Genomic DNA, 26,042 nt, shown 5'->3' with positions numbered 1-26,042 from the left:
TGTTGTTTGAGCAAGATTTAATGCTGCCTGCTCATTGGCCTGGCACATTGAACAAGATGTTAAACTGCTCGCGGCATTTTATGTTTTCAAATCACTGTACATTTGGTGAATAGCTCTATTTTCATGAATGTTTTATTACATCTTCTGTCCATGACGAGACTATCGTTTCCGTACTGGTTCTTCATATCAAAATGATACAATTGTACTGTGAATCAAAAGAAATCCATGCAACATCTTCAGTAAATATGTGATCTAACTCATCCTCAATTCTTGTAGCTATTGAATCGGATGTTTTTCCGCTCTATATAATCTATTTAAAGCCTTTGTTGGCTGACAAACAACTCGACCTGACCGTTGCTTAATAATATCTGCAAGCGTGCACGGTGTACATCCTGCACGCGACAAATATGAACACAGGCGAAATTAATAGCCAAGAGTGGCCTCGATTTGTGTGACCGGCTTAGCTGCGATTTGCGGTGTGCCCGGTTCGAACCGTCGGAACATTGCCGTGAACAGTAGAGTGTAGCGACGCAAAAATGTTAAACAAATGTTTACACGTGTTCGCATGACGCTGGCATCATTGCATTCGAAGCGGAGAGTGCGTTGCTACTGAAGCGTGTCCGTGAAGGTCTGCGCAGATTGTTCAGTAAGTGCTGCTTGACATGCGCACGCGTTAAGCGTGGGTGAAAATAGCAATAAAATTTAACACATCAATGAACCACGCTGTGCTCACCCGCCAGGTTGGATATGTATGATTGATTGGCTTGTTTGGTTGGTGCGATTGTTGAATTTATGGAAGGAATGCTGGTGGCAAATCGTTTACAAATGCTCAATTGTACTGGGATGCGGTTCATCGACGCTGGAGAAATTGATGGCGCTGTTTAGATTTATGGTGTTAGTATGAAGTGTCCGTTTCGCAGGGCAAAAGTATGAGAACAATATAGATGTTTGTCGGACGGGTTTCATCTGAATCTAGCGATCAGAGTATTGTGTCATCAATTCACGTAAATACCAACTTTTGTGCGTTGTGTTTTGAAACGTGTTGTTTATTCCACATTAATGCATTTATCCCAAAATAATGCGTGCGAATATGCGTTTATCTAAGCCGGTAGTGTATAAAACCTTCAAAAGTAGCGATGTCGTAGCATATGCGATTTAAGAAGAAAACATGAAGCGGCAATAACAAACGCACACGAAAATATGCACATAACACGCACAGTAAAAGTCATAAAACCAGAACTAAAGCTAACGAATACTTTTGTTTAACGACCCGCGACGTCGTGGCTTATCTGTAAGGTTTGTTCGCTTTTGTACAGAGGGCTTGGTTTACGAGGGCCGTCCTATACCGGAAAGCGGCCGGTAGCGGATGTCGGTCAGTCTCAAACGTATGGTAATGGATAAATCTGAAGAATATGACTGCTGTGAGGAGCGCTGTGGAAGTACCGAACTGTGCTAATTGGTTGGTTGTTGTTGGTGTAGGTGTGCGCTTTGGTGTAGTTTTTGTTTATATCTGGCCCATTCGACGTTTCCAGCAAATGATTGATGAAATAATATAAAAATGTGTGCTGTAGTTTTTGGTTGCATTTGCTTTGAAGCGAATATAATTTAGATTGGTTAAAGGTATAGTTTATAAGCTCCACTCAATAGAGATATTCATTGCAGATTGATACTAAAGCTTAACCCACAATTAGTATATGTTATCACAGTATCACCAGATTCCAGGATTTATCGATTTTGTTCCGCACTCGTCATAACTGCTGCATCCGAGGCCGGTGTGCCATTGGTCACGGCTGACGGCGGTACCATCTGATTAGAACCGATTGGTTCGGAAGCGGTATGCACTTGATGAATGGACGCTTTCTCAGCTCGTGGCTCGATCAGCTCCTTTAGCGCTGCACCAGTTGGTAGCTCTACCAAAACGCACAAAAACGCTCCCAGTATGTAGCTGAAGAAGAGCACCTCAACGGTATACCCGGTAACGATTAGCTCGTTGCTGTAGATGGGTGCCTTTTCTCTACCGTACACCTGCACAATCACAGTGAAGTGGATCAGATAGACGCTGTAACCTAGCTTGCCGAGCACGCGAAAGATCGGATGGCTAAGTGCCATCTTGATCCAATTGTGCCGGTGAAGCAGCGTCAATGCTAGTAAGATGATTGTATTAAATAGACCCCAGCTCAGCTTGAATACGCTTGCGTACGCTGCCAGACAGATGGTGGGCAGCCAGGTTAGGTTGGAAACGACCCACGATACGGTGGCCATGCAAAATACGTAAAGAAGTCCAGCAAATTGAGCCAGCTGGCGGAATGCCGCCACCTTGAACAGCTCGTTGCGCTGGTCCCGATAGTGATGATACACGATGCCGGCCAGAATACCGAAGAAGTAGATACCGGTGTTCTGATGGAACGGGAAGTACAGTATGCTCTGGAATTGCTGACCGCGGATGTACTGCTCGGTATCCTTCATATCCACCGTCATGACGGGTGTAATGTCGTTCATCATGTAGGTCACAGCAGGGACGACGACGCTGTAAAGAAATACAGCTCCAAAGATGTACCGCCTGGTAAAGGGCCACTTCCAGAAAATCATCATGATCACCAAACCAAAGATGTACAACTGCAGATCTGTTGCCAGATACCAGGATGGTATAAAGCACTAGAGAGTGAGAGAGAGAAAAAACATGCAGAAGTTCAAACTCTACTGCCCATCACATACGTTGCTTCACTAGCACACCTACCGGATTGTCCCAGCCGATGTAATTATTCACGAACAACAGATTCATCCACCATCTATCCTGACAGTTGTTGGCCGATTCTCCAATAAACTGCTGCCCAAAGGGACCATCGATGAGGTGCCTCATAACTGATGCCTCTAGCAAAATCATGAACGCGTACGTGGGCACCAGCCGGCAGAGACGGTTCAGCAGCCGCTCTCCAAAGTAAGACAGCCGGAAGGTTGGATTTTTGCGCACATGATCGAGGAAGTTGATCGCCATCAGCATACCGCCGATGGTGAAGAACGTTTGCACGTAGTTTTGAAACTCGGCAATGAACGTTTGTAGCGAGGCACCGTGCTGCAACTGCTCAAGGTACTCGGGATTGCGCTGCGGTATCTTCAGGTGGGCGATGGACACGTGTAGAAAGATGACACGGAACATCTGGGCGAACCGGAACGCTTCAAAACATGCCAGATCGATGCGGGTTTGCGTGTGCATCGGTTCTTTCAACCGACGGATGTTGCGCGGAAAGGAGAATGCTGTGAGCAGTCGTTGATGGGCCTGTTTGGAGCTGCGCGAGAAGTAATCTTCGGGAAACTTTTGTTTAGCCTGCTGGTGCATATCGTACACTGTGGAGGCTACCACGAGTGCAATAATTGTAGCCGCCAGTATGAAAAACAACACATCTAGCCAATCTGTGAGGGATAAATGTAGGAGGAGCGATGAATATGATGGTAAATTGGGCCATCATTCTGCGATGTGTCTCATGATAAAATATGTGTAGGACAAATTTGGTACTAATCCACTAATTTTAGTTGTCTTAATTGCTGATACACATCACAGTAATAAACCGTCTGAAACAATTCATACCATATGGGATGTTCTCAGTGTCCCGAGAGTAGCAGTGCTCAATGCGTAACCGTGATGATACGATCAGATTGTAATGCGGTGTTATCTCAGCACTTATGCAGCGGTGTATCATTTCTTCCCGCGACAGTCGATCGATCGAACTTTTATCGGTCGCATTTTGCGTGATGGCATTATGACATTTTGGCACACACACTCCGCGCTCCAGCACCGAATGGTCGTAGTGATGATAATCGCTAGAAAAATACTGACAAACCCCACAACCCGTCGGCAAATTTCCGTTAGCTGGTCTGGTTTGGTATGCAGCTCGTAAGATTTTAGGACGTTTCTCTACTTACGCTAAGATTTCTCCACAGCGCAGACGAGTCGTCCGGTGCTAGTGGTGCTTTTACGATGCAATAAACGTACTCGTCCCGATACCACCGGCGGCAATCTTCGAAATCGTCGTACACGAACACTGGGGGAAACTTGAGGTACTCATCCACTGTAACAGCATAGAATGAGGAGAAATGAGCTTATTCTTTGGCAGTTTGCTATGTTTTATCTGCAAAACGAATAATGTAGAAGAGCAAATCTTCTTGTACACACACATACACACACACACACACACACACACACACACACACACACCACACACACACACACACACACACACACACACACACACACACACACACACACACACACACACACACCACACACACACACACACACACACACACACACACACACACACACACACACACACACACACACACACACCCATACACAAACACACACACATGTTCACACACGCATATACTTAGTGTTTCACACAAGCACATCTATACTCATTAACACTTAGTACCTCATGGTGTGTATGAAACTTACTTTGGAATGTTTCAGCGAACGAGTTCCCTGCTGCGGCCATGCTAGTAGTCAACAGCAACGAACCGTAAAGTGCAAATAAAATCACTCCGTGAGCCATTTTATTGCTCGCGAACATGGTGCAATTTTAGATGGTACAGCTTTTCACAAGTTGATGAAAACCACCTAAACCTGCTGCTATTAGAATACTTTAACACACACTTTAACTCGTTAAATAAGTTGCCCGTCACTCTGAGATGTAATCGTATCTTTCAGCAAAGCATAAATACTTGCGGAATTGCTGCAACACATTGGCTCTTGTTCATACGAATCAAGCATTTAACTTATAATTTGGATACACCTCAGCATACGGGCGAATTAAAACCAACCACACCGCACTACACTCACTTCACGGCTGTACACAACAAGCGTTTTTACTTCATGTAGCTGTTTTTTTTTGTTTCTTCAACGATTTGGCAAGCGATTGTCGTGCGCAATTATCATAAGTTCGCCATATTTTTACTGCTACGGTGTTTTACAAGCACTGACAGCCATCATATTCACTGCCGGATATCGTTTGCACTATTGGCCGTGGCCAAACACACTCTACCGACGAGCCGGTACGCAAACGATCGGGTAAAAGCTAGGCCGTTACTAGATTGACGAAACATTGGTAGAAGATAAAAAAAAAAGATTATTAGCCTTCATGTACACACAAAACATACAACTCACAACTCGAGGAGAGAGTGACGCAAATTATAAAACCGTTTTGGGGCGTGTGCTTGCGCGCGCACATTGGAGTTTGTGATAAGGCGAGGCAACGAATAACCGAAGCGTTTTCTGGGTATGAGGACTGGAAGTGAGTCAGTCATTAATCGAAAATAAACGTACTGGCCTCAATATGGTGAATACTTGTTTTGAAACTGTACTTTCCAGTGCTCGTTTCATGTTAAAATAGATGAATGTGAATCTATTTTCTAAAATAGTTTAACATAAATAACACAACTTTTCCTTTTTGTAAGTAGCAAAAAATAACCTTTTCATTCATCGAAATTAAATGTGCATCTGCCGGTGAAAAAAGTTGGAATTAAGATTCGCATTGAGTTGTCGATTCACGATTTCAGGGGCGCGCGAACTGTAAAGCGTGTCAAACAGATGGAAAATCCATCAGCTTAAATCATACCGCGAACCAGTCTTCGTAAGATTGTTTGCGATTCGTGTGTTTCTAAGGACATGAAGAAGAAGGTTAGCTTCGCACGAAACTAGACGCTGTAGTTTAGTTTCGCACGAAACTAGACGCTGTAGTTTAGTTTCGCACGAAACTAGACGCTGTACGGCAGATTAACTACATATTGGTTCATATGATCGATCACAGATGCATCTTCCTTATTGTTTGCTTATTGCACTGCACTTTATTGGCGATGTGTTTAATGTTGAGCTGTATCTGTGCTTCGGTGATTTGTTGATGAACCATAGTTCGTTTAATGTGTAAACGGAGAATTACTGTTTAGGAAAGTTAATGGCTCGTGCGCTTTTATTTGTCCAGCGACAGCAGAAACACCGGTGGCACTGAACATTAAACAAGCATTACACATTGTATTTCACATTAACACGATAATGATCAATATTTGCACTGCTCTCGCACTGTGGTTTGCTCTGGCATGATGGTAGTAGCGGTGTACAGTGAGGGGTAAAATCTTCGCACTTAAAGAGTTGTAACGTTCGAAATGAAGTCAAAAGTAGAAAACTCAAGCCCGATCGCACCGTTTTCACGTTACAATTATTTCCACCGAACACACGGATGCAAACATTATCCTAAGTACCGGTAAAAATTCACTCACGCCGCTAGCTGGAAGTATGTAGATGTTCACTCGATCAACGACCAGAGGCGACTGCATTGATCAGTCTCAGAACGGTACGCAAAATGGGTTTTCACCACCGACACCACCGTGGCCGTGCCGCGCTCGCAGCGCGTTCGTCGCCGATTCGGCCGTTGAAGTCTTTCGTCTCAGTTTCGGGTGTTGTCTAGCGTGGCGCGTCGCTCATGGGGCGTTGTGTCGATGAAGCATGGCGCAGAGTCCGGTGATCAGTACATGACGATTGTTACCGGCGAATCGTTCTTTCCTTGTCTTTTGCTAGTGCGTGTATCCATGCGATCGCATGTTCCTCGCATCACGCCGCTGAGACTGCGTAAAAAGGAAGGTGATGTTTTTTTTATTTGCGTTAGTTTACTGAACACATGAGTAAGTCATACATCTATTGAAGAAAGCATTAATTCCAATTACCGCTTCAAGGGTGAGGATCGAGGATGATCGCTGTACAATCACTTGCATCATTGACAGCGGGGTAAGTGTGTTCCTTAAGCTTACCGCGTATGCCCCTTTTTGTGCCAATGGCACAGTATGTTGTTATGTTGTAGTTTAAACAGAAACTTAACACACCCCTGTCCATATGATCCAAGGCAAAACTACTTCTAATAAAATGAATACTGGCTCTCGATCGATCCAGTGATGTAATGAGGTACCCTTTTTTGACGTTTATTTAACCTTTCTCTGCCAAATGTGGAGATGATTCTTTGGTTGTAGTTGTTAAAAGTGTGCAGTGGTCAATGCTTTATTCACCCATGTGTACCTTTTAGGTGGTTTGCCAAATACACCACCATCAGCATCGGCCACCGGGTGGGCTCAGATAATGGGCGCTGCTACCGTCGATGGTCGAAACGGTATAGGAAGTAAAGATTTAATGATGCTTTAATGAACAGTTTCTTTACTATCGAATGATGCACTGGTCTGCGAAAATGTGTTTTCATTCGCGGCAAATTGCGTTTTGCGAAGCTTTGTATGGCGATCGTACGAAGAGAGTAAGGTGGGACAAGATAAAATAAGGTATAGTAGTAAGGTAAGCAAAAACATAGTCCCCTTGTGATCGGCATGATGATTTTTATGATTTATTCGCCTGCAAAAACTAAACGGGGTAACCTTCCTTTGTGAAAAAGCAAGAACGTGTTAGGTTGAACGGAGAGAAAAAAAAAAACATGTATATAAAACCGATTACCGCAGTGATGTTCGAATGCCATTTTCGTCTGCTGCCTATGGGAAGTTGAAGGCCTCAGGTGTGTGTCCATGATGCATTCGGCATCAACGATAGCTAAACAATATTTCCTCTCACCTCATAAAACTCGATGATCTTAGCAAAGATTTAATTGTCAAATGGATATTTATGCTTATCAAATTCATTAAGCCGCAGTAAATAAAATGAAGCCATTTAGATGAAACGAAGCCAGCCTCCTTTCGATGAGTTTGCAATAATCGGTAGTGAAGTGGGAGTAGCACGATTCACTGCCGCCCGTGCGCGCTTTTGATTGCGAGCAAATGTATAACCGCTGATTGAATCGACAAATTTGGTACATTCTGCAAAACCATTCAGCGAACAAACCGTGTTCAATACTCGTTTGATCTTTGTTTATTGGGCTGACAGGAAACAGAACAGGTAATCAAAGAGAGACAAGAACAACATCCTGAAACTGCATGATCATGGTTATGTTTTGGCGTTCGTGCATTCTCCGTTCGTTTTGTCCAGTCATGGTTAAAATTGATTAAAGCAATTTCCATCTATTGAGCTCTTGTTTGAATGAACTTACAAGCGATGCCGCCACTGTTGCTCACCTTGTCTCTGCTGGGGCACACGTTCTATCAGCAGCAAGTGTAGTCTATTTTAATTGTTTTTTTTTTCTTAGTGAGCTTTCGATGCCGAAGAAAAGTGTATTTGTTGATGGTGTTTTGAACGTGGAAGTATCGCAGCCACTCGAAATAGGAAGCAATCGATCGAACTTAAGGAAGTTTACTATCAGCAGCGTTATTCATGCCCATTTATTAGCTAAATTAAACTTGTTTTAATGAACGGGAGCACACAGTGGTAGTTTCTTCTTTTGAAGCACTCTGTTTATGGATGAAGGCCTTGCGGAGCGGGCGGAAAGTATGTTTGTTCGTAGCGGGAAACACGTATTACATCGACTGTTGACCCGGGTGACGTCAATGCAAGGGGGGAGCATGAAGGCTGCGTTTGCTCATCGCGATCTTGTCGACCTGTGCCGGCACGCTTGTGTTTTGTGTTTTTTAGGTCTGCATGAGAAAAATTACAGAAACTGAGCCAATTTTGTTGCGAAACCACATTGTCCATTTGCTTTCGTTTTCTGTAAGTCAGAAGTGTTAAAAGCCTAGGTAGGTAGCGTAGCCGGTTTAAATTGCATGCTTGCGAAGACGGTGTAAACAAAATCACGTGAATTTAGAAGAGCGTTTATCAGCACAGGGCTGCGCGTGTCAGTTGGGCGTTCGAACAAGTTCAGTCTGCGCATTGGCGTGTCGCGCGCACGCGCAGGTAACACTTGAGACACGGGACGCTATTTAAGTGGAATAAAATATATGACGGTTATGTTGAAGAAGGGATATGAGGGGTTAAGCACGAACAAGAGTGGACGAAATTTGTTTTGTCTCGGCCTCATCAAATAGGCAATTAAGTGAAACCCTCGACGGGTGAACAGACGAGTGGCGAGGACCGCAAGAGCAAAAGCGGCAAACACAGCGCAAGGTGCGAGATGAATTTGATTTTTTGATGAGGGACAATAATTTACTAGATGCTAGACGTAACGGATCTACGTTTGAGAGCAAAACACACTCACGTTCACACTCCCAACCGATTGGTTTGATCAGATGGGGTGGGTGTTTTCGTCTGCACGTTAGCGGATCTTCCATTCAAATGAGCGAACGATGGGGAAGAGACTACCGTAGAGAAATTATTCGCCATCATTATAACTGTGTCAGCGCTTCAGACACTCGCGTGAAGATGTATTTTGATTTATATGGTACCATTTATTCCAATTAACAACAGTGAGTCAGTGGTATAGGGGGGGGGGGGGGGGGCACTATGAGTGGCCGTTTTTAATTTATGCTTTACCGATGAATCTATTATTATGTTCGTCTACGTCTGTTTTTGGCCTGCAGCGAAATACATCTAACTCATGTAATACTTCAGATATCTATGAATAAGTGTTGAATGTTTTAGAGCTAAAGTTTAAACGATACACGTTCTAGAGCAACATATGTTTGTCTAGAATGGCTAGCACTTCCGGATGACTAAAGAAAAATAGGTTGTTTTTCAACCTTGACCATTTTGAAGACTAAGCGATCGCGTATATTTCCGCACCATGAAACATTGAGTTTATTAACCTACATTGGAAAAGTCGGAACTGAACTTGTATGCCCTTCTGATTCCAGTGTATGATTGTCCTGGAGATTGATTAAAGGCTTTTAAAACCTTTCGTTATTTGTTTTCATTGCTAGCACAGCTGCTGTGTTGAAAACTGCTCCGTATGCGCCATAATTATACGGTTGTTTTGGGTGACCCTTTTGTAGAGAGCTTGTTGCTTTTGCATCCGGTTTGTTGTTGTTCATCAGTAGCTATTAACGTATTCATAGCCGTTGTACGAAAGGTTGAACCGCGTGTACTGCCGCAAGCATGTGCGACGTTACACGTTGCGGGCGAGCGACTCGTGGCGATCATAAAAATCACCCAAAGCGTCCGTGCTTAGAGACACATTGCAAGAGGCTGCGAAAAGACGAAACGATTGGATTAGGTCGTCAAACTCAATCTCAACAATCAATCGGTCGGCCGAGAGTTTATCGATCTAAATGTATGTTAATAGATAGTGCTAATGCACAGCAGGAGCTGTTTGCCGTTGGCATTGAAGCAAAATTAAACACGTGCCCGTTTGACAAATTGAGCTTTCTTTGGTTGGTGTTGTTTATGTCCCCACACACGATAAATGGTTTGCTTAGAAGCACGAAAGATACACTCAGAAGGTGTTGCAATCGAACATATTTTTGAACGTTCTTACTCAACATTTAACTTCGTAATAAAACATAATCAGCTCGCGCATTCGTCTCATTTCATCACGTTTTGCGTAAAAAGTAGCATGGTTATGCATGAAACCTATTGCAACCCTTTGAAATGCGAGTTTAGTCAATTTAAAGCCAAACATTTGCAACCATTTATTAATCTAATATAATTGTATGGTAAATATTTGTTGTTTTTTTTTTTAAACACTGTCATAGAATATTTTCATAACGGATCAATGTCAAATGTCTTAAAATGTGTGTAGGGGATAGGTAATTTGATCACGCAGCGCTCGGTTATGTATATGCATATCTTAGCATCTTAGCATAATTCACTCATTTTCCATCCGAACGCTCTCCAGCAGCAAGCGGCGCATCGGACCGGTGGAATTCGAATTAGACTGGTGTGTGAGTTTTCGTCGGTTGGTGCGGAAAAGGGCAATGAACAGCATCAGGCAACACTGACCATCAAAAGGGAAATGAAATTTCCGCCAATTTAGTTGTATTCAGCGCCGGTGCGTTCCGAATCATTTCGAAATTAACACACATAAACGAACGTCGCTTGTTGTGCGTTCAATTTGATTAATAAGCGGTGCTAAAAGTGTTTAGACTGTGGGGGCCAACCAAAATCAACACATGGTTGTGAACCAATTCCAGGTGCCCGGTCGGTAATCTTCGTGAGCTTTAAGGCCTGGGAAAGTGTGAGAATGGAAGCCATCTATGACTTTACTTGTTTCATTAGTGCGTTTCTCAGCTCCCTCAGCTTTGCTGGTAATAAATTGAAACTATTTAATAGCCACACGTTTATCGTGCGGTTGACGTCAGAGGTAATGTAAACCACACGAAGGATTTCCTGCTGTTCATTAGCAAGTGTCTTGGAAGCAACGTTTTGATATTTTAAATAAATTATCAATAAGCGTATGCGGCATATATTTTATCTTCGGCTCATTTATGACACTGACAATATTTATATATGTTGGACTTGTGCAACCAGGAAGGTAGAGCGACGTGAAAATAGAATAATAAAAGCATTGCAGTGTTTCATTAAAAATTCAAAATGGGCCGAAACGACCAGCACGCAGTGCTGCTTAATAATGCATATTAAATTAAGGTAGCAAAATAAGCTGTGACTAATGTGGTTCCATTGGGCTTAGTCATTTTAAACACAGAATGTGTTTTTTTTTTGTTTGGGTGGAAAATAAGGAAAAAAGTTACAAAATGGCAAAACTGATCGTTTGCGCCATGCGGTGTCAAATTGCTCTAGTATCAGCTGCCAGTGTGTGGAACGGTCAAGTTCGCTTCGGTCGATTGCGAAATAATGGCTTCCGTTGATGTTGGCAATTTTCAAGGGTAAGAATATTTCTGGTGAAATCTCGTCCCGCAAACAAAATTTTGTTTGATGTTTGTGGTTGTTAGATGTTGTTGTAGTGTAGGGCCGGAACGTGTTTGCAGCAATGGGTTGATAGTTCGGGCGAGATGTAAATCGTTTTGTTCAACAAAACGCAGGACCGTTCTGTTTGCGTCGCGTCTGTATTGCACTATGTTATGTTGGAAGTATGAAAACTTTGATGAGAGTACAAGATACACATACAAGATACAAATTGATGATCGTGTTACATATATTACCACAAATATATATGAAAAAGTACTTAATACTTCGTAAGTTCTTGTAACAACGGGTTTCGAAGAAGAAAACTGTATTTATAATATTTGTGATTTTATTTATTACAGATGATTGATTCAAAATATAATAAATCTAAAGATACACTTGGCATGCAGCACCTTTTAAGTTGACATTCTATTTATATATTGTGACCTGTGAAAAGCTGTTCGGGTTGAAAAGTGGCACGCCGAACAAATAAGTTTGACACACCCGCTCTAAATACTACAAACAACAACACGATTTCACAGCACGGTGTCTGTGTGTGAATTATTTTTGAAATTAAATTACAGGGACACTAGGTCACGCAAGGCTAGAGCGAAAGGGTTGACCAGTTCAAAGTGTCGTATTAGTGTCGCGAGTGCGGTGTGTTATTTTGTTTGCTGTTCACCATCTCGATAAACGCGGAGATTTTCTCGGAATAACCCTCGGAAGTTGTTTGCTTAATGAGAATGTGTGCACCCTTGACGGAGCGGGAATATACCTATTCCCCGACACACGGGCACGTGTCCATCGGAGCATGAAGCAAACGGTTGCACAAACTAGGCTGTGCTTTACCATCCTTCGGTGGGCCGTTTTTGTGGGGTTTTGTAAACAGATTACAGCGCGTAAGCGGCCTGATTATCACATCTGTCCGGAAGCTTTAGATCTTGCTGCACACCGGTCAGGAGGTTGGGTAAGATTATGTACGGCACAGGGCTCTGCTCTCGCTTTGCGAATGTACAAAGCGGGAAAACTTTGTGAAAACAATTTAACCTTCAAACCGTGCTCCGCCGTTGATCTATCCTGTGGCGATTGTTTTTCGGAAGGCGTTTTGTGGATCCCATTCTACATCCGCATATGTGACGGCTTTGCGAGAACAAATGAGCACGAAGGTGAATCCGGTGGATGACCCATTCTCGCAGATACGTTACCCAATTTAATCCCGGCACCCCGTTGGTAGCGAAACGATGAACCTTTCCTGCCAGCGGGTGGTTTAGTCCAAAAAATAAGGGAAACCTCTTGAGCCATCCTCTCGAGAAGACACTAAACAAAACACGAAGAACCCATTAACGAGTATCCAATTTTCTTGCTCGCCTTGCCGCCCCGGTATACACGCTTGAAGGACTTCCGAAGAAGTAACTGGACCGGAAGAAAAGCACCACCTCGGTGTGTGTGTGTTCGAGTCCGTGTGGATGCGAGAAGGATGAGCGGTTCAGGCGGTTAGGCCTTTTGTCATTCGGTGCGATGTTCGGGACGGCCGCGGGTGGCTCGGTGCGCTTGGTGAAGCAGTTTGAAGCGAAACTGAAGCAACATTCCGACACACTACCTACACACGGGTGTCGTCGATCGGGTTACGTACTAAGCTAGCACCAATCCCAGTCACAAATCCCGCACAAAGGGATAGGCATCGATCGCCATCTGTGAAGTGTGGTGCATTTTCTCATCGAATAGTGTATGTGGTGCTTTTGCTGCTCTTCCTTTTCCGCCGTTTCTAATGAGGGAACACCAGCAGACAGCCGACCGGGTTGGCTGGGTGATAGTGAAGGGAAAACCCTTTTTCGGGCCGGTGAGCATTTAGGACGAGTTTGATGATTATTGTTTTCGTTTGCCATTATCCCAATAGCGTTGGACTGATTTGTGTAATTATTTGTTGAAGCACACGGTACGTGTGGAAGGGATGAAAAATCCGAGCAATAATGTAGGATTGTTTTGCTTTGCGCGCTATATGTTTGTTCGGTCATGTGGTATGGTGTGTGGGAAATGTTCATCCGAGGTCCTGGTAGTGTAAAGCCTGTTCAACATACCACCCTAGAGAGTGTGTGTCCAAATGTAGTTTTTTCGCATATGTTTACTGACAGCACACAGCACAGCAACCGAGCTGAAAGCAAACCGGATGTGCTCAGTTTGAAATTGAACGTCGAGCTCTGGGGTAGCGCGAAAGGGAAATCTCTCCGAGCTCATTCTTTTTGCAGCTGTTTGGCCGTGTGCAATTATTGTGAGCTTTTTTCGCTCTCCCCGACACCAGCTTCCACTGCGATTGTGGAAGCGCTTTTCGCTAACGAGCTCTCATTTGCAGGCAGTGACCGTAAAACATTCGCCATTATTTATGAGCGCTGGTCTTTTGATGGCCGTTCTGTGCTGCGAGCGAAGGAAGTGTGCCGACTAGCTGCAAGAAAGTTCTAAAGATAGGCATATTAACCTTTTGTATGTGGTCTTTAATCGTGCGTGTATGTTGGGAAGTGTGTTTTGCCGGCATCTTTTCTTAAGGAAAACTGGCCTCAATTGCTGTTCGTTGTTGGTTGTAATGTTCAAACACTGCAACATATTTTACTTTGCAAAGAGTTTATCGTGCCGTTCATGTTACGAAGGGCACGGTTTATGGATGCGTACGTATTTGTTGCCATAGAGATCATTGCGTAAGGCTACATTTCCCTTCTTTGGTTGGTGGGGGAGTACGTTTATGCATTAAAAATATGCTCACAGTTTGTGGCTGTCATAAAATCCCATGACCCTTTTTGCTAGTTTGCTTTCCCATTCAAGATTCCAACAAAACGGGGGAATATCAGCAGCATGCATTAGGGCTTAGCTTAACCGCATTTGCGGTAGGAAGCGAGATGCATCCGAAGCGTTTTGTAATGTGTAGGCCTTTTCTTGGTGGCGCGTTTTTTGGCCTGCCATTTTCAATCACTTATTCAAATCTCATTTTATCTTCTCATCTGCTGTGAGCGTACGCCGATGTGTTGGCTTCTGCTTTATGAACGACCATGCTGGCTTTTTTTGGTTTGGTTTGTGTAGCATAAATGCTGTATGCTATATATATACACAAGCGAAAGCTGCTATTCCGCTTCGCGAGAGTTTTTTTTATGCGCCGCCCCAAAATTACTTTACTCATCCGTTCACCGGAGGGACAGATACATGTCGCTTGGGTGTTAAACCCATTACACGCAAACTCATCAGTGTAACGAGATTCTGGTCCGCACAGAAGGGTGGCGGTTTCATTTTTGCATTTTTCGTAGCAAAGCAAAACAACCACCGCGACCAACTTTTTACGCGATGACTTCCACGCACTGAGCATATACACGAATGTGCACATCCGTGAGAAAAAAAAAGCTTATCGTTGTTTTGGTGCGCTGCTGGTGCGCGTCCCTCGGAGTATCGTTTTGTTCTTGCCAAACGGTGGCGCATAAAAAAGGACGAGCAGGAAGTGGCTTTACGCAGGAAGTAAAAGCATCGAAACGAACTCATGAGATCGTACATGAGAATGGGAGATTTTACTGTCAGTTCGGACCGAGATGAGTTTGGAGAAAATAATCGAATAAGAAAAAGAGTCCATTTTTTGCGGGGCACGGGGCAGGCTTTAGCATTCTGATTGTGTGTGCTGCGGTATGTTTGTTTGTCATGATTTTCTAATGAAAATATATAAAGTACTAATCCTTCCTTGAGCTGTATTTTTTATGTGCTGCCAGTGGAACACATTTACATTTATAGCGATATCGCTAGAAAACGGGCACAGTGACGAAGCAGTAAAGCCGGAATAATGAAAACGAATGAGAATGATTCGATGCTAAGTGAACGAGTTTTATCGATCCGGCGATTGTCAATCGCTCGAGATCGTGCAGCAGGCGTGTTCGGCAGCAGTGTTCTGTGTTTTGTTAAGAGCCGTTGTTACACTGTTTATGTTTCGCTGTACATTGAACCATCTTTGATTGATCGGTGAAGGTTTTTGGCTGGTTTATTGATTTTTATCTCCCTTCCGAGGATTTATTTCTATCGTCCGATGCTTCTCGTTATTTTAGGGCAGTTTTGATTGATAGCCTCTTGTACACGGTGAGGTGGACGCAGATTGATTGAGCACATCTCACCGTCCCCACTCGGAAGCTCCGTCACCCGGAAACACTGGTAAAGGGTCACACCGTAGCGACGAGTGTCCCTAGTATATACATTGGTTCTTCATTTATTGAACCATTCTGACATCATTTATCAAGGCAGCTTCCGAGTTTAAATGGCCAATCGGTATGTCCGGCAGTATACCTTAATACGATAGCGATTGTTTGACACACGGTGACAGTGGAAATGCCAGTTCCGGACAGCTGTGATGAATATTTCATCAAGCTCAAGATGCACTTCATCGAGCGTAAAGCGCGTGTGTGGACCATGTATGTACACCAAGAGGGCTAACACGTGCGAGGCACAAGCAACTGCATCCCCATGTGTACCTTTGCTTGCTTTGGCAATGTTTGTACATACACACCGATGGGTTACGGAGCCTATGTTGTTTCATTAGGATGTGCTTTTGCTGCTGCAAGAAGATCGACACAGTCTGTTCCAAGCAACCGTTAGGCAATAAACCATGGTACTAACTGCCCTTTCGATGCGTCCCATCAACGTAACGGTAGCCTAATCAAAGTTTTTCGTCTTCACCCAGAATGATACCAATATATTGGATCGAAGATTTTACTCCAATTTTACTGCTTCACTCGTCGGTCCTGTCGCTGTGCTGTCGTCTGTAGCAAAATTGAAAAAGTTTTGATTGCATTCCACTCCCAGCATCAATGTGTCGCTGGGTGTGTGTGTGTGTGTGTGTGTGTGTGTGTGTGTGTGTGTGTGTGTGTGTGTGTGTGTGTGTGTGTGTGTGTGTGTGAATATGTAGCAAGTCTAATATGGCCTGAAGTACTCCCCCGTCCATTCTCTCCCTCGTTTGGGAATGCTCTTTGAATGTGTGGTTGATGACTTCTAGCGTGGTGAATTATGGTTCGGCTGGCTTTTGTGTGTCGCATCGCCATAAGGAGAATAGTCGCGGCTTTTTTTGTGACGCGTTCTTCTCTTCAGCCTTGAACGCCGAAAGGGTGCACTTGATAGCGGTACTACATTTCGAGACTGACAATGAGATGAAACGTTGAATGGGAGGAAAAAAATAAGCACTGAATACTCAGTTTGCTTTTCAAGTGAACCGGACCTGGTGGAGAACCTCTGTGCCCTTACCATTAGCACATAACAAAGGGCAATATGTCAAGCGTCGTGATGTGCGAGCGGAAATTGTGCCCGGACCAACCTCCGTGACCGTGCGGTTAATTAAATCGATCACTCTGTCGGTGTCGATCCTAGACCTGCACCAACCCGGCGGAGATGCATGATGCGGTCCTCTTCGTTTGTGTCGGAAAAAACTGCAACGAATGGGGAATGTTAAGTGGCCGTTTGAAGATTGGAGGTCAGCTTGAATGACACATAAAGACACACACACTCACATGCACTGGTACTGCATGTTTGACGTTGCATCCTGATGAAAGTCATTCGGGAAAAAACGGAAAAGCGGGCTAGTTGTTTTTCCTGGAATCGACGAGTGTTGCTCAAGTGGTGTAGATGATGCATCATCTACTACGGTCACATTTCGCAGTCGTTCGATGTTAGCATACTAATGATGTTTGTAATGCAGTACGTAACAGAAAGCTGACTGCAAGAGACCGTGTTGCCGTAAAAGCTTTGAAAGCGTTTAAAAAAAATGTAGTCAATACAAAAGCCTTTCAAAAGTTCATCATTCTGAAAAGAAAACAAACTGTACTCAGCACAAAGAAAAACGTCTCATGAACACTTAGCAGATTTGATTGCAAAAAGGTGCGCCTTTGTGGGTAACTATTTTGCCATTTGTGAGTTTTACAGATCGGCAATGTTTTTTTTTTTTTTGCACTGTGGCAAGACCGGTTCCGCTTTGCCCCAAATCGGAATGCTTTCTGTCGGCAAAATGTGTTTTTCTTTCCACTTTCGAATGGTAGCAAAAGAACGCTCGCACCCGACGAATGTATTGGAAGAAATGCGCCGGCAAACGAAAAACTCCATAAGACAATAATAAGATACTCGAAACAACATTGCGGGCCGTCCCCGCTCCAAGGGCGATGCAGCACAGCTCACAAAAGGATTCGTCAAATGCACGGAAAGCCTTTTTGGGAAGGCACGCGAGCTTTCCGGCAGCGACGTTCGATTTTCCCATTTCTTTCAGCTTTTGTGTTTGTGTGTGTGTGTGTCGGTGTGCCAATTTTCCTTTTCGGGAGCTCATTTCTTGTTCTTTATTGGTTTTCTTTGCAAAAAAGGGCTTTTTTATAGTGAAGGAATCGTTGAAAGGGAACGTTCTTCTTTTGGAATGTGCAAGCGGCAGAATAGGTTTCGAACTGATTTGGTGCCGTTTGGTGTGCTGGTGGTGTGGCGATGGGGCAAAGAAAAACAATTTTCTTTTACCACGCTCCATCCGCACGGCTGGCAGTGGTGGTCCGCTTCGCATCTCGGCATGGCGGAACGGAAACCCATTCAGTCATGTAAATTTAATTCCATGAAAATAGTCCACAAAGCGAGGATAGGGCAAGGGAAAAGAATGTGTGTGTGTGTGTGTGTGAGTTGTCCTTCCAACTGAAAAGCTCGATTGCATTTGTGTGTTTGTTTGAAGGTTTGCGTAAACGTCGCGCGGGATACAGCATCAGGCAGGGTGGGTATGCGATGTTTGGTGCAGCTACAGCAGAGCCGATAAATAATGCACCGAGCTGAAGGAAAGGGCTTCATCTCGGTCGATGCGAATGCAGTTCGTTGGAATGAGCCGAGCGCTTGTTTGCCGTTTGGCCCCGAGTCGTCAGATTGGTTTGTTGCCTGCCTGGTTATTGTGCTGATCTTGTTGTGGTGACCTGCTTTTACAGCCGTGCTTCGTTTGCAGTCACTTTGCTATTGCTCCTTACTATTTCTTTTCCAATGGGAGAATGGAAAATGGCATTATCAGGAAGGGTTTCTTTCATTATCTCTCTTTCTCTCCCTCTCTCTCACTCACTCTCTGTCTCTGTCTTTCTTTGTACTTCTCTCGATTTTCAAAACCAGTATAGAAAAAAAGCATTTTCCTTAACTGGTGTACCGATTGCCTACGGCAAGCTGGGGAATATAATGAAACGCTGTCGTTTGTATGGTGTAGAATAAAAAGAAAACACGCGATTGAATCGTGTTCGCTAGCAGGCAGCAACTTGCCTTTAAAATTTAACAGCACCGACAGCAAGAGCACCGGTTTGCCGTTGCTCGTCGACAGTGCCGCATCAAAAGCAATTTCATGCCAAGCTTGCCGCGTGCAAGACAGTGAATAGGAAAAAAACAACATTTCCTTTGCTTATCGGAAATGATTGGAAAATGGAAAATATACGTGCTATGGCGATAAGCCATGGTTTGGTGGCGTGAATCATAGCAAGCGAAGAGAGATAGAATTGGAATCGCTTGAGAAAAGCCGACAGGGAATGCGGAAACCGTAAGCGTAACGTAAGGATAAGCTAATCAATATGAAAATGCAAAACACGAAATTGTGAGGTTTAAATCGCAAAGGCGGCTGTGTGCGTGTATATGTGTGTATGTGTTTTGCAAGACAACACAGCCGTCCTTTGCTGGTGGCTAATTTTATTTATTGAAATTGAGTTGCATTTTTAAGCACGATTTGCATGGCTGGGCAAATGCTGAAATTGCTTCGAGCTCGATAGGATTGTTTATTGAACCACAAAAAGAGAGATAGAGAGAGAGAAAGGCAGGGAGATAGATATGGAATAATAAATAAATTAAAGCAGCGTTCGTATTGTGCAGTAGTTTCAGAAGAAGAGAAATGGCTAGAGATCGATTTTAAATAAATTACGGCGATGCTATGTTATTTCTCCTCGTTTCGCTATAAAAATTCACAACTATCATACATACAAGCTATTGTAGTTGTGTATAAATAATTGCGTATTCATATCATAGCATGAAGATAATACATATGTTAAATTACGGAATTTGTTTGAAATTGTGTACATCAAAATCCATAATTAATAGGCTTAATTGAACGACGTTACTTTTGTAGTTTAACTTTAAAACAAGAATCCTAAAGTAATACTTGAAATAATAAAAATGGGTACAATGCAATAGTTTTTGTTGTTGTTGAAAATTTAATTTTGAATAACTCGAGAGGTTTAGTGCTCTATACACAGCAACAAAACATAAATGTGTAACCAGATCGGTTTCATTCAGTCGACCAATCCGGATCGATGTTGTGGTAGAGCCGAGCTAATAAAAGCACACACTCGAAAACACTCGAAGATGAAGCTCAAGTTAATGAGTTTCAAACATTGCAACGGAATTGGTCCAATCCGTTCCATAGTTTACAGATTTGCGTTTTTTGTCGTTGCTTTTCACCCAGTGTCGATGTAATATGGTTTTTACTATACCATTCGCTGCTGCACATCGTCCCGTAAACAAAAATCAAATTAAAGCTCCACCCCATGCTCAGGAAAGATTATCCTCGGCTTTAGTGAATGCATTTTTGTTATCTATCGAAGTAGCTTTGGCCTGGGTATTGAGCGTGTTGCTATGAAAAGGCTGAAGCTAATGTGGTTGGGGCTGTGGCTAGTGAGTTGCCGAGCGGCCTGCTCTGTCGTATCGATGACAATAGTACAGGGTGTGGAGGGCAAAGAAACTGCTACTTGCAATGAGCTGACCACCGAAAGGCTAAGTGTACCATTGGGTGTGTTCATCGACGCATGTGATGCTGATGGCGAACCATAGTGAAGCAACGTGGTACGACGAAAAACCGAGGAAAACTCATCACAACCGTTCGATTACGGTTGGGCGGCAGGGTGCGGACGATCGAACTCGATGTGATAACATCCACAGGAAACAGAGCTGTCCCGAGATACCGTGTACAGGCTGCTACACGCTCCGACAAGTCGTACCTAATTTGATTAAAGACTTGAAAATGAAAAGATAATTGCTTTGTTTGAAAGTCAGTAGAACTGGAACGTTCAGAGCAGGGGCGCATAGGCGCACATCCAAAGGCATCGATGTGTGTACATCCAGGGCTACATCAACTCATCGCAGTCACTTCGCAAACCGTCCTACTCAATCAACTATCTCAGTCCGTATTCGGGCTATCTTTGGGGTTACTTCCGCTTGGCGAAGAATGGCGCACAGCACGGAGAGCAGAGCGTTCCTGGCGCGCCAGTTCCTATCCTATTCCTATCCAGTTCCTATGGCGCTATCAATCAACGACGCTCTGGTCGCTGGTCGTGAGATGATGTGATGAAGACGAGCAGCGAATCTCGGAATTACCCACGAGCTCCGATAGTGCCCGTGTGGTGTGCTCAAATTGCAATTTGTTACAGAAAATTAACATCGCATCGTGCACCCTTGACGGTTTGCGTCGTCCGCGTGTGTCGTCTGGTTGTGCGTATACGTGCGTCATCGGTGCTTTGGAACGTTCACGGAGAAAAAAGCGCGAACAGCACGTTGCTGCTACCACTGTCCGCTGGTGGTCATGATGATGATTAGTGGTAGCCATCAGCTGCACTTGTTTGGGCTAAGCTTGTTCCGAAGTGACGCTAGCCCGTGACAACTTATCTTTCGGTAGAGCTAATTTTCTATCCACCTCCACTCTCCTCCGTGTGTGTTTGTGGGTGCATGTGCGCATGTAAAAAGCCAAAAAGTCTAGATATATCGCCGGACGGCTTATTGGGCGGGGATTTTTGGTAAGATGCTGGAAGGCTGGTGCGGTTTTCTTTCTGGTTCTGGTTTTTTTTGTGTTTGCTTTTGTATTCCGACCGATGGCTAATTCCAACCGCAAGGTGCCGTTTGACGCAAACGAACACCTCATCAGTGCGGCTATTCTCCATCCGCCGAGCATCCGCCTCGGGGTGATTTATCACACCTGAACGAGCACCCGATTGTGCCCGCCCGCAAAACTCCGGGGTGCGGAGGCAGCGAAGGTGTCAAAGTGTTTGATTATCTTTTCAACTGACTGGTTAGTGACGTCGTGCTTTTCGGGGAGGCTTCGGTTGCGCTTCCTGGCCTGCTTGTTGGCGTGCAGCAGTGCAGGACACCGGGACTCGACGACACGGCCCGCGGCATAGGGAGCAATTAGCTGACGTACTTCGACCTCGACCTGCGTAGACTGTCTCAAGTGGGGCACGAGTGAGTGTTTGTTTCTCAAAATGCGTGTCACTGCAGGTCGATTGTGACGATGGAGCTGTTATTGCCACCAGGCGCTAGAAAGAAGAATTGGTAACTCAAGCAAGCCATAGCCTGCAGGTGCCGTTAGCATACAGAGAAAAGGAGTGAGGGCTGCGAAACCAGTGATTGTAATTTATCATGCAGACGGTGGGTTTCCCCACCCTACACATATTCTTTTTAGTTTCCAATCGTTGCTGTGCCAACATTCTTGTATGGGTCTTTTTGTCACCGTTGGAAGCCTTTTTTCCAGACCGTGCGTCTGACAGTTTCACCTCAGTTTCGACCTTACTTCCTTCCCTGTAATTTCCGGTGGCGGTGGTTTGCTTGGTGGCTCGATGGCTAATGATCATGCATCAACGTCACGTTTGCTCGTTCGCTACCTTCCTTATCGTAACTAATGCAAAAGCCATAATTAAAAGAGCGCCTCGGATGTGTATCAAAAGTGGCACGATAAGATTCTAATTGTCGTCAACTGGATGAGCAGGTGGGGAGGGTTGTCTTTTTTTGACGGCCGATTGACGGACGTTTTGTTTCGGGCTCATTGTGTAAAACGATACCGATTTAATTTTTCTGCAGAAAGAGAGAGGCTTTGTTTGAGTGACGTAAGGAAATTTACAACAATGAAATATGTATGTTTGAATAAGAAATATAATTTCGAGCATAACAATCCTCAGATACACAAAAACATAGGCAAAGGGAATATTGTATTCGTCTACTAGCGCTATTTGCTAGTCTTCAAAGCAAATAAACCACCAGAACTATCGCCACTCGATTCCTTTGGCCACTACCAGCATAATTTAAGTAGGTCAACGATCATAAATTGCTTATTTCTGGCGCCATCCGAGATGGTAAGACAACATCTAGACCGTGTACTTACCAGCAGCCCATCAGTATCAGGGTAAGGGTAAGAAAATTCATTGATGACTAGCGTGCGCCACAATGTCTAGACATTTGACGCCTGCCAATGTGCTGTAGCATTGGTGACGCGAGATGACACGCTTTACTTTCCATTTGGGAAGCCTTTCAGCAGCAGCAGAATCTGTTTTCCTTACCAATGGAACGTTTGAAGGGCATCGCCATCGTTCGGTCTCGCATGAGGGTAAGGGAAACGATCTGCAAAGAAGAGAGGGAGAGAGAACACTAACCGAAAAACATAACAACATGTTGTTCCGATTGTTTGTTTTTATTCTGGCCTCGCAATACACAGTCAGGCTGGCCGAACTTTTCCTTTCCATAAAGCGGATTAGAGTGCGTTTTTTCTGACCTAGTTTATCTGTGTTACTGTTGTTTTTTTACCAGGTGGCCAATAAGAACCAGCAGCAGAGATTGGGAACGTTACGTTAGGGAAATATTTCCTTTAAATGACCACCAGCGGACGTCGGTGGCTTACGAAGTTGGGATTATTTTCCCAGCGCGTGGGACACCCATTAGGTAGACATTTTAGTACAAATGGTGAAACTTTGTTCTTTTTTTTGCCGCACCCCACTACGCGGGGTAACAAGATTATGGTTTATTTTCCGTTATCAACTTTATACCTTACTTTGCCAAGAACAAGGCCAAATAAATGATGAAGCAAAATATGTACTTAATCTTCGCTCGCACCGGACCCGACGGGAAGTTTTAAGTAAAAAAGCGTTTGTTTGAAGTTCAAGCTTTTCTGTTACTGCAGCCCGAAGCCCGAAGGGCAAGCAACGTGGTTACGACTTTGAAATGCAAACGCATTCGTTAGTTTCCATCTGGAGTCCGTGGAAGGGGGGTTTTGTGTGTTACTGTTGTTGGTTGTGTTGCTGTTGTTGTTGCTGCTGTTTCAGCTATTCGCTTCTTTCCACTGGTGTGGCGAGACAAATGTAGCATAAACATAAATGAATAACAACACCATACCACCCAATGCCCCACCGGTACGGACCGGAACAGCGTTAGGAGGGTTCGGGTAGTGCACGACGGGGTCAGCATTCACACGGGACGGGCAGATCGCAGGAAAAAGTATGGAATAAAATCTACATATTTTGATTAAAATATATTCTACCAAAAAGTCATCCCCCCAACCACCCCTGCGAGCGCAACGGGCAGCGCAACTCGTCGAAGGTCGGCGGAGAAAGTTGCGCCGGAGCACCTCCTCTCTCCGTTTTTTTGTAGAGCGGAAGGCGCCCAACCGCCTACCAACCGAAGAAGCTCAATTTCGGTCAAACAAACTTATTTCGTATGCAATCGTATACAGCAAGTTTTTGCGTCATTGCCATCGCAATGGATTACTAAAGTGGGTGGATGGTTGCCTTTTTCCGCTCGAGTCTAAAGTCCGCCTCGCGAAGTAAATGAGGCGGGCGGAACGCTCGGGATGGGTGAGCGCGCAATTGGTGGCAGGAAAAGTTAGTCCTGCTCGAGCTTTGGTGATGCATCTGCCTTAAGCTTGGTTGGCTGTCGTGCTCTTTACCGGAAGGATCCTGAGAGCGATTGCTTTGTTGTGTTGGTTACGTGTATTGGAGGGACCTACACTGAGGCCAGGGGAGCAGCGACAGTTCACTGACTGTGCAAGGACAGTAATAAATAAGCGAACGTAATTCAATTGAAGCAATGGTACGAAACACAGCCGAGCGTCCTTTACAGACAGACGGAAAGCACCGTAAGCGGACAAGTGAAGCCAAACTTTCTGCGTGTCTGCCGGGTTGCGGAGATTGGATTGAAACTGACAAAAAAGATTTCTCACGCTCGATGGGGGAACAGTTTTCCATGTTTGTTTGTTCTCCCTTGGCATGGTGTGTGCTAAATAGCGTTACCGCATCCGCCATCGGTAATGAGCGTTTGGTTGGTGTGTTTGAATGTTTGGTCGGTTGGAATTGTTTAACTGAAAGAAAATTTGCGCAAACCAGGAATGTGTTTGTGGAACGGTACAACGAACTTTTCTCGGTCAAATTTCTAGACAGTATGCTTGGCCTTAGGGAGAAAACAATATTCATGTTTTATGGTAATAATTTCAATAACTACTCTGGCTGGCTTGCACCATACAAGCAATTATAATATTTTTGTGACAATATTGTAACCATGAAGTATCAGCCTGGTTGACGAATGCTCTCTTTTATGTCAAAATCTATGTTCGTTGCCAGCTCTGAAATTGAAATACATTTCTACTGCACGCTCTGCATTATGTTAAACATATTTATCCGGAATTCATTGAAATGCAAGCGGAAGGTTCGAGGGGAAAATTGCCATGGGAAAATCGTCAAAGACCACCCTACCCTCCCTTCTATCACTCCCTCGCTTGTTCGCTCTAGGGCAAAAGGGCACCGTCATTAACCTGTCGTATGTTGAGCAGCTGCCCTCCATTTAACACCCCATCCCAGGCAGACACGATTTATCAACAAATAAACTGTCAAAAGTCAGCCAACAGTCGTTTAGCTTTTAAAAGACACCATTTTTCGAGCAGCAATGTCTTGTACCGTGTGCCTCAGTCCGCAGCAGGGAAGGCAAGAGAAGGTATCATGTAAGACAACACCCCATAATCTTAATTAAACGTCCTTCCTCCGCCATGGTGCGAGTTTGCCCGCGAGGCGAAAGGAAAGCCCGATGAAAAATCGCCACTTTGACCTGTGACTGTGGCTGAAAATTAGGATGAAGCGAGTGCTTTCGTAAGTATTTTATGTCTAGTAGATGATGTTGCTTTCGGTCCAACGCCGTGGAGTTGAGCAGTCGGAACGGGAAATTTGCTGATATCTCGTAGCAAAACCTAAAAAAATTGCTCCAAACGTTACATGACACCAGCGCAAATTGTCTTTCTTCCAATAATCGTTAAATCGTCAGAGGTCGTAATTAGAGAGTGCCATGCGCATGGTTTCTCCCCTGGTTCGCCATCCTTCCATACACGTTGAATGCGAATCCGTGCGATGGGCTGATCCGAACACGGGCCCCCGAACACGAATCAACATGACGCGAGTCCTGAGCACTGTCGGCTAAAAGTTGGGTTATAAAAAATCACTTTCCACTTCGCAACAAGCTCGCTGAAAGAGCTCCGAGCTGCGGTGAGAGAACGTTAGCGTGTGAATTGGCAGGGCCAGCATGTACCAAGCGGAGGAGGATCGTAGACAATTAAACTTTC

The 26,042-nt window shown here is 44.4% G+C and overlaps 2 protein-coding genes across 15 annotated transcripts in view; one reads left to right on the top strand and one right to left on the bottom strand.

Moving 5' to 3' along the window:
* The window catches only part of LOC121590998 (complexin), a 166,213-nt gene that overhangs the window by 20,497 nt on the left and 119,674 nt on the right, over positions 1 to 26,042 (top strand). The gene's annotated exons all lie outside the window — the stretch shown is intronic.
* LOC121590996 (nose resistant to fluoxetine protein 6-like) lies at positions 987 to 6,417 on the bottom strand. 3 transcript variants are annotated; one of them, XM_041911250.1, is made up of 6 exons: positions 6,194 to 6,417; positions 4,454 to 5,083; positions 3,922 to 4,067; positions 3,587 to 3,830; positions 2,738 to 3,411; positions 987 to 2,655 (listed from the first exon to the last, which is right to left on the bottom strand). In XM_041911250.1, exons 2-6 carry the CDS (start codon positions 4,566 to 4,568, stop codon positions 1,726 to 1,728), a joined length of 2,109 nt encoding a protein of 702 aa, XP_041767184.1. In that variant the 5' UTR covers positions 4,569 to 5,083; positions 6,194 to 6,417; the 3' UTR covers positions 987 to 1,725. The 3 variants fall into 3 exon arrangements, with proteins under 3 accessions (XP_041767184.1, XP_041767183.1, XP_041767182.1); XM_041911249.1 differs by having other exon boundaries at positions 6,253 to 6,417; XM_041911248.1 differs by having other exon boundaries at positions 6,271 to 6,417.

The sequence above is a fragment of the Anopheles merus genome, chromosome 2R, assembly GCF_017562075.2.
Source record: "Anopheles merus strain MAF chromosome 2R, AmerM5.1, whole genome shotgun sequence".
In the NCBI taxonomy this organism is placed as follows: Eukaryota; Metazoa; Arthropoda; class Insecta; order Diptera; family Culicidae; genus Anopheles; species Anopheles merus.
Note: the sequence above shows the minus strand (reverse complement) of the source record. Positions and strands in the feature narration are given on the sequence as shown.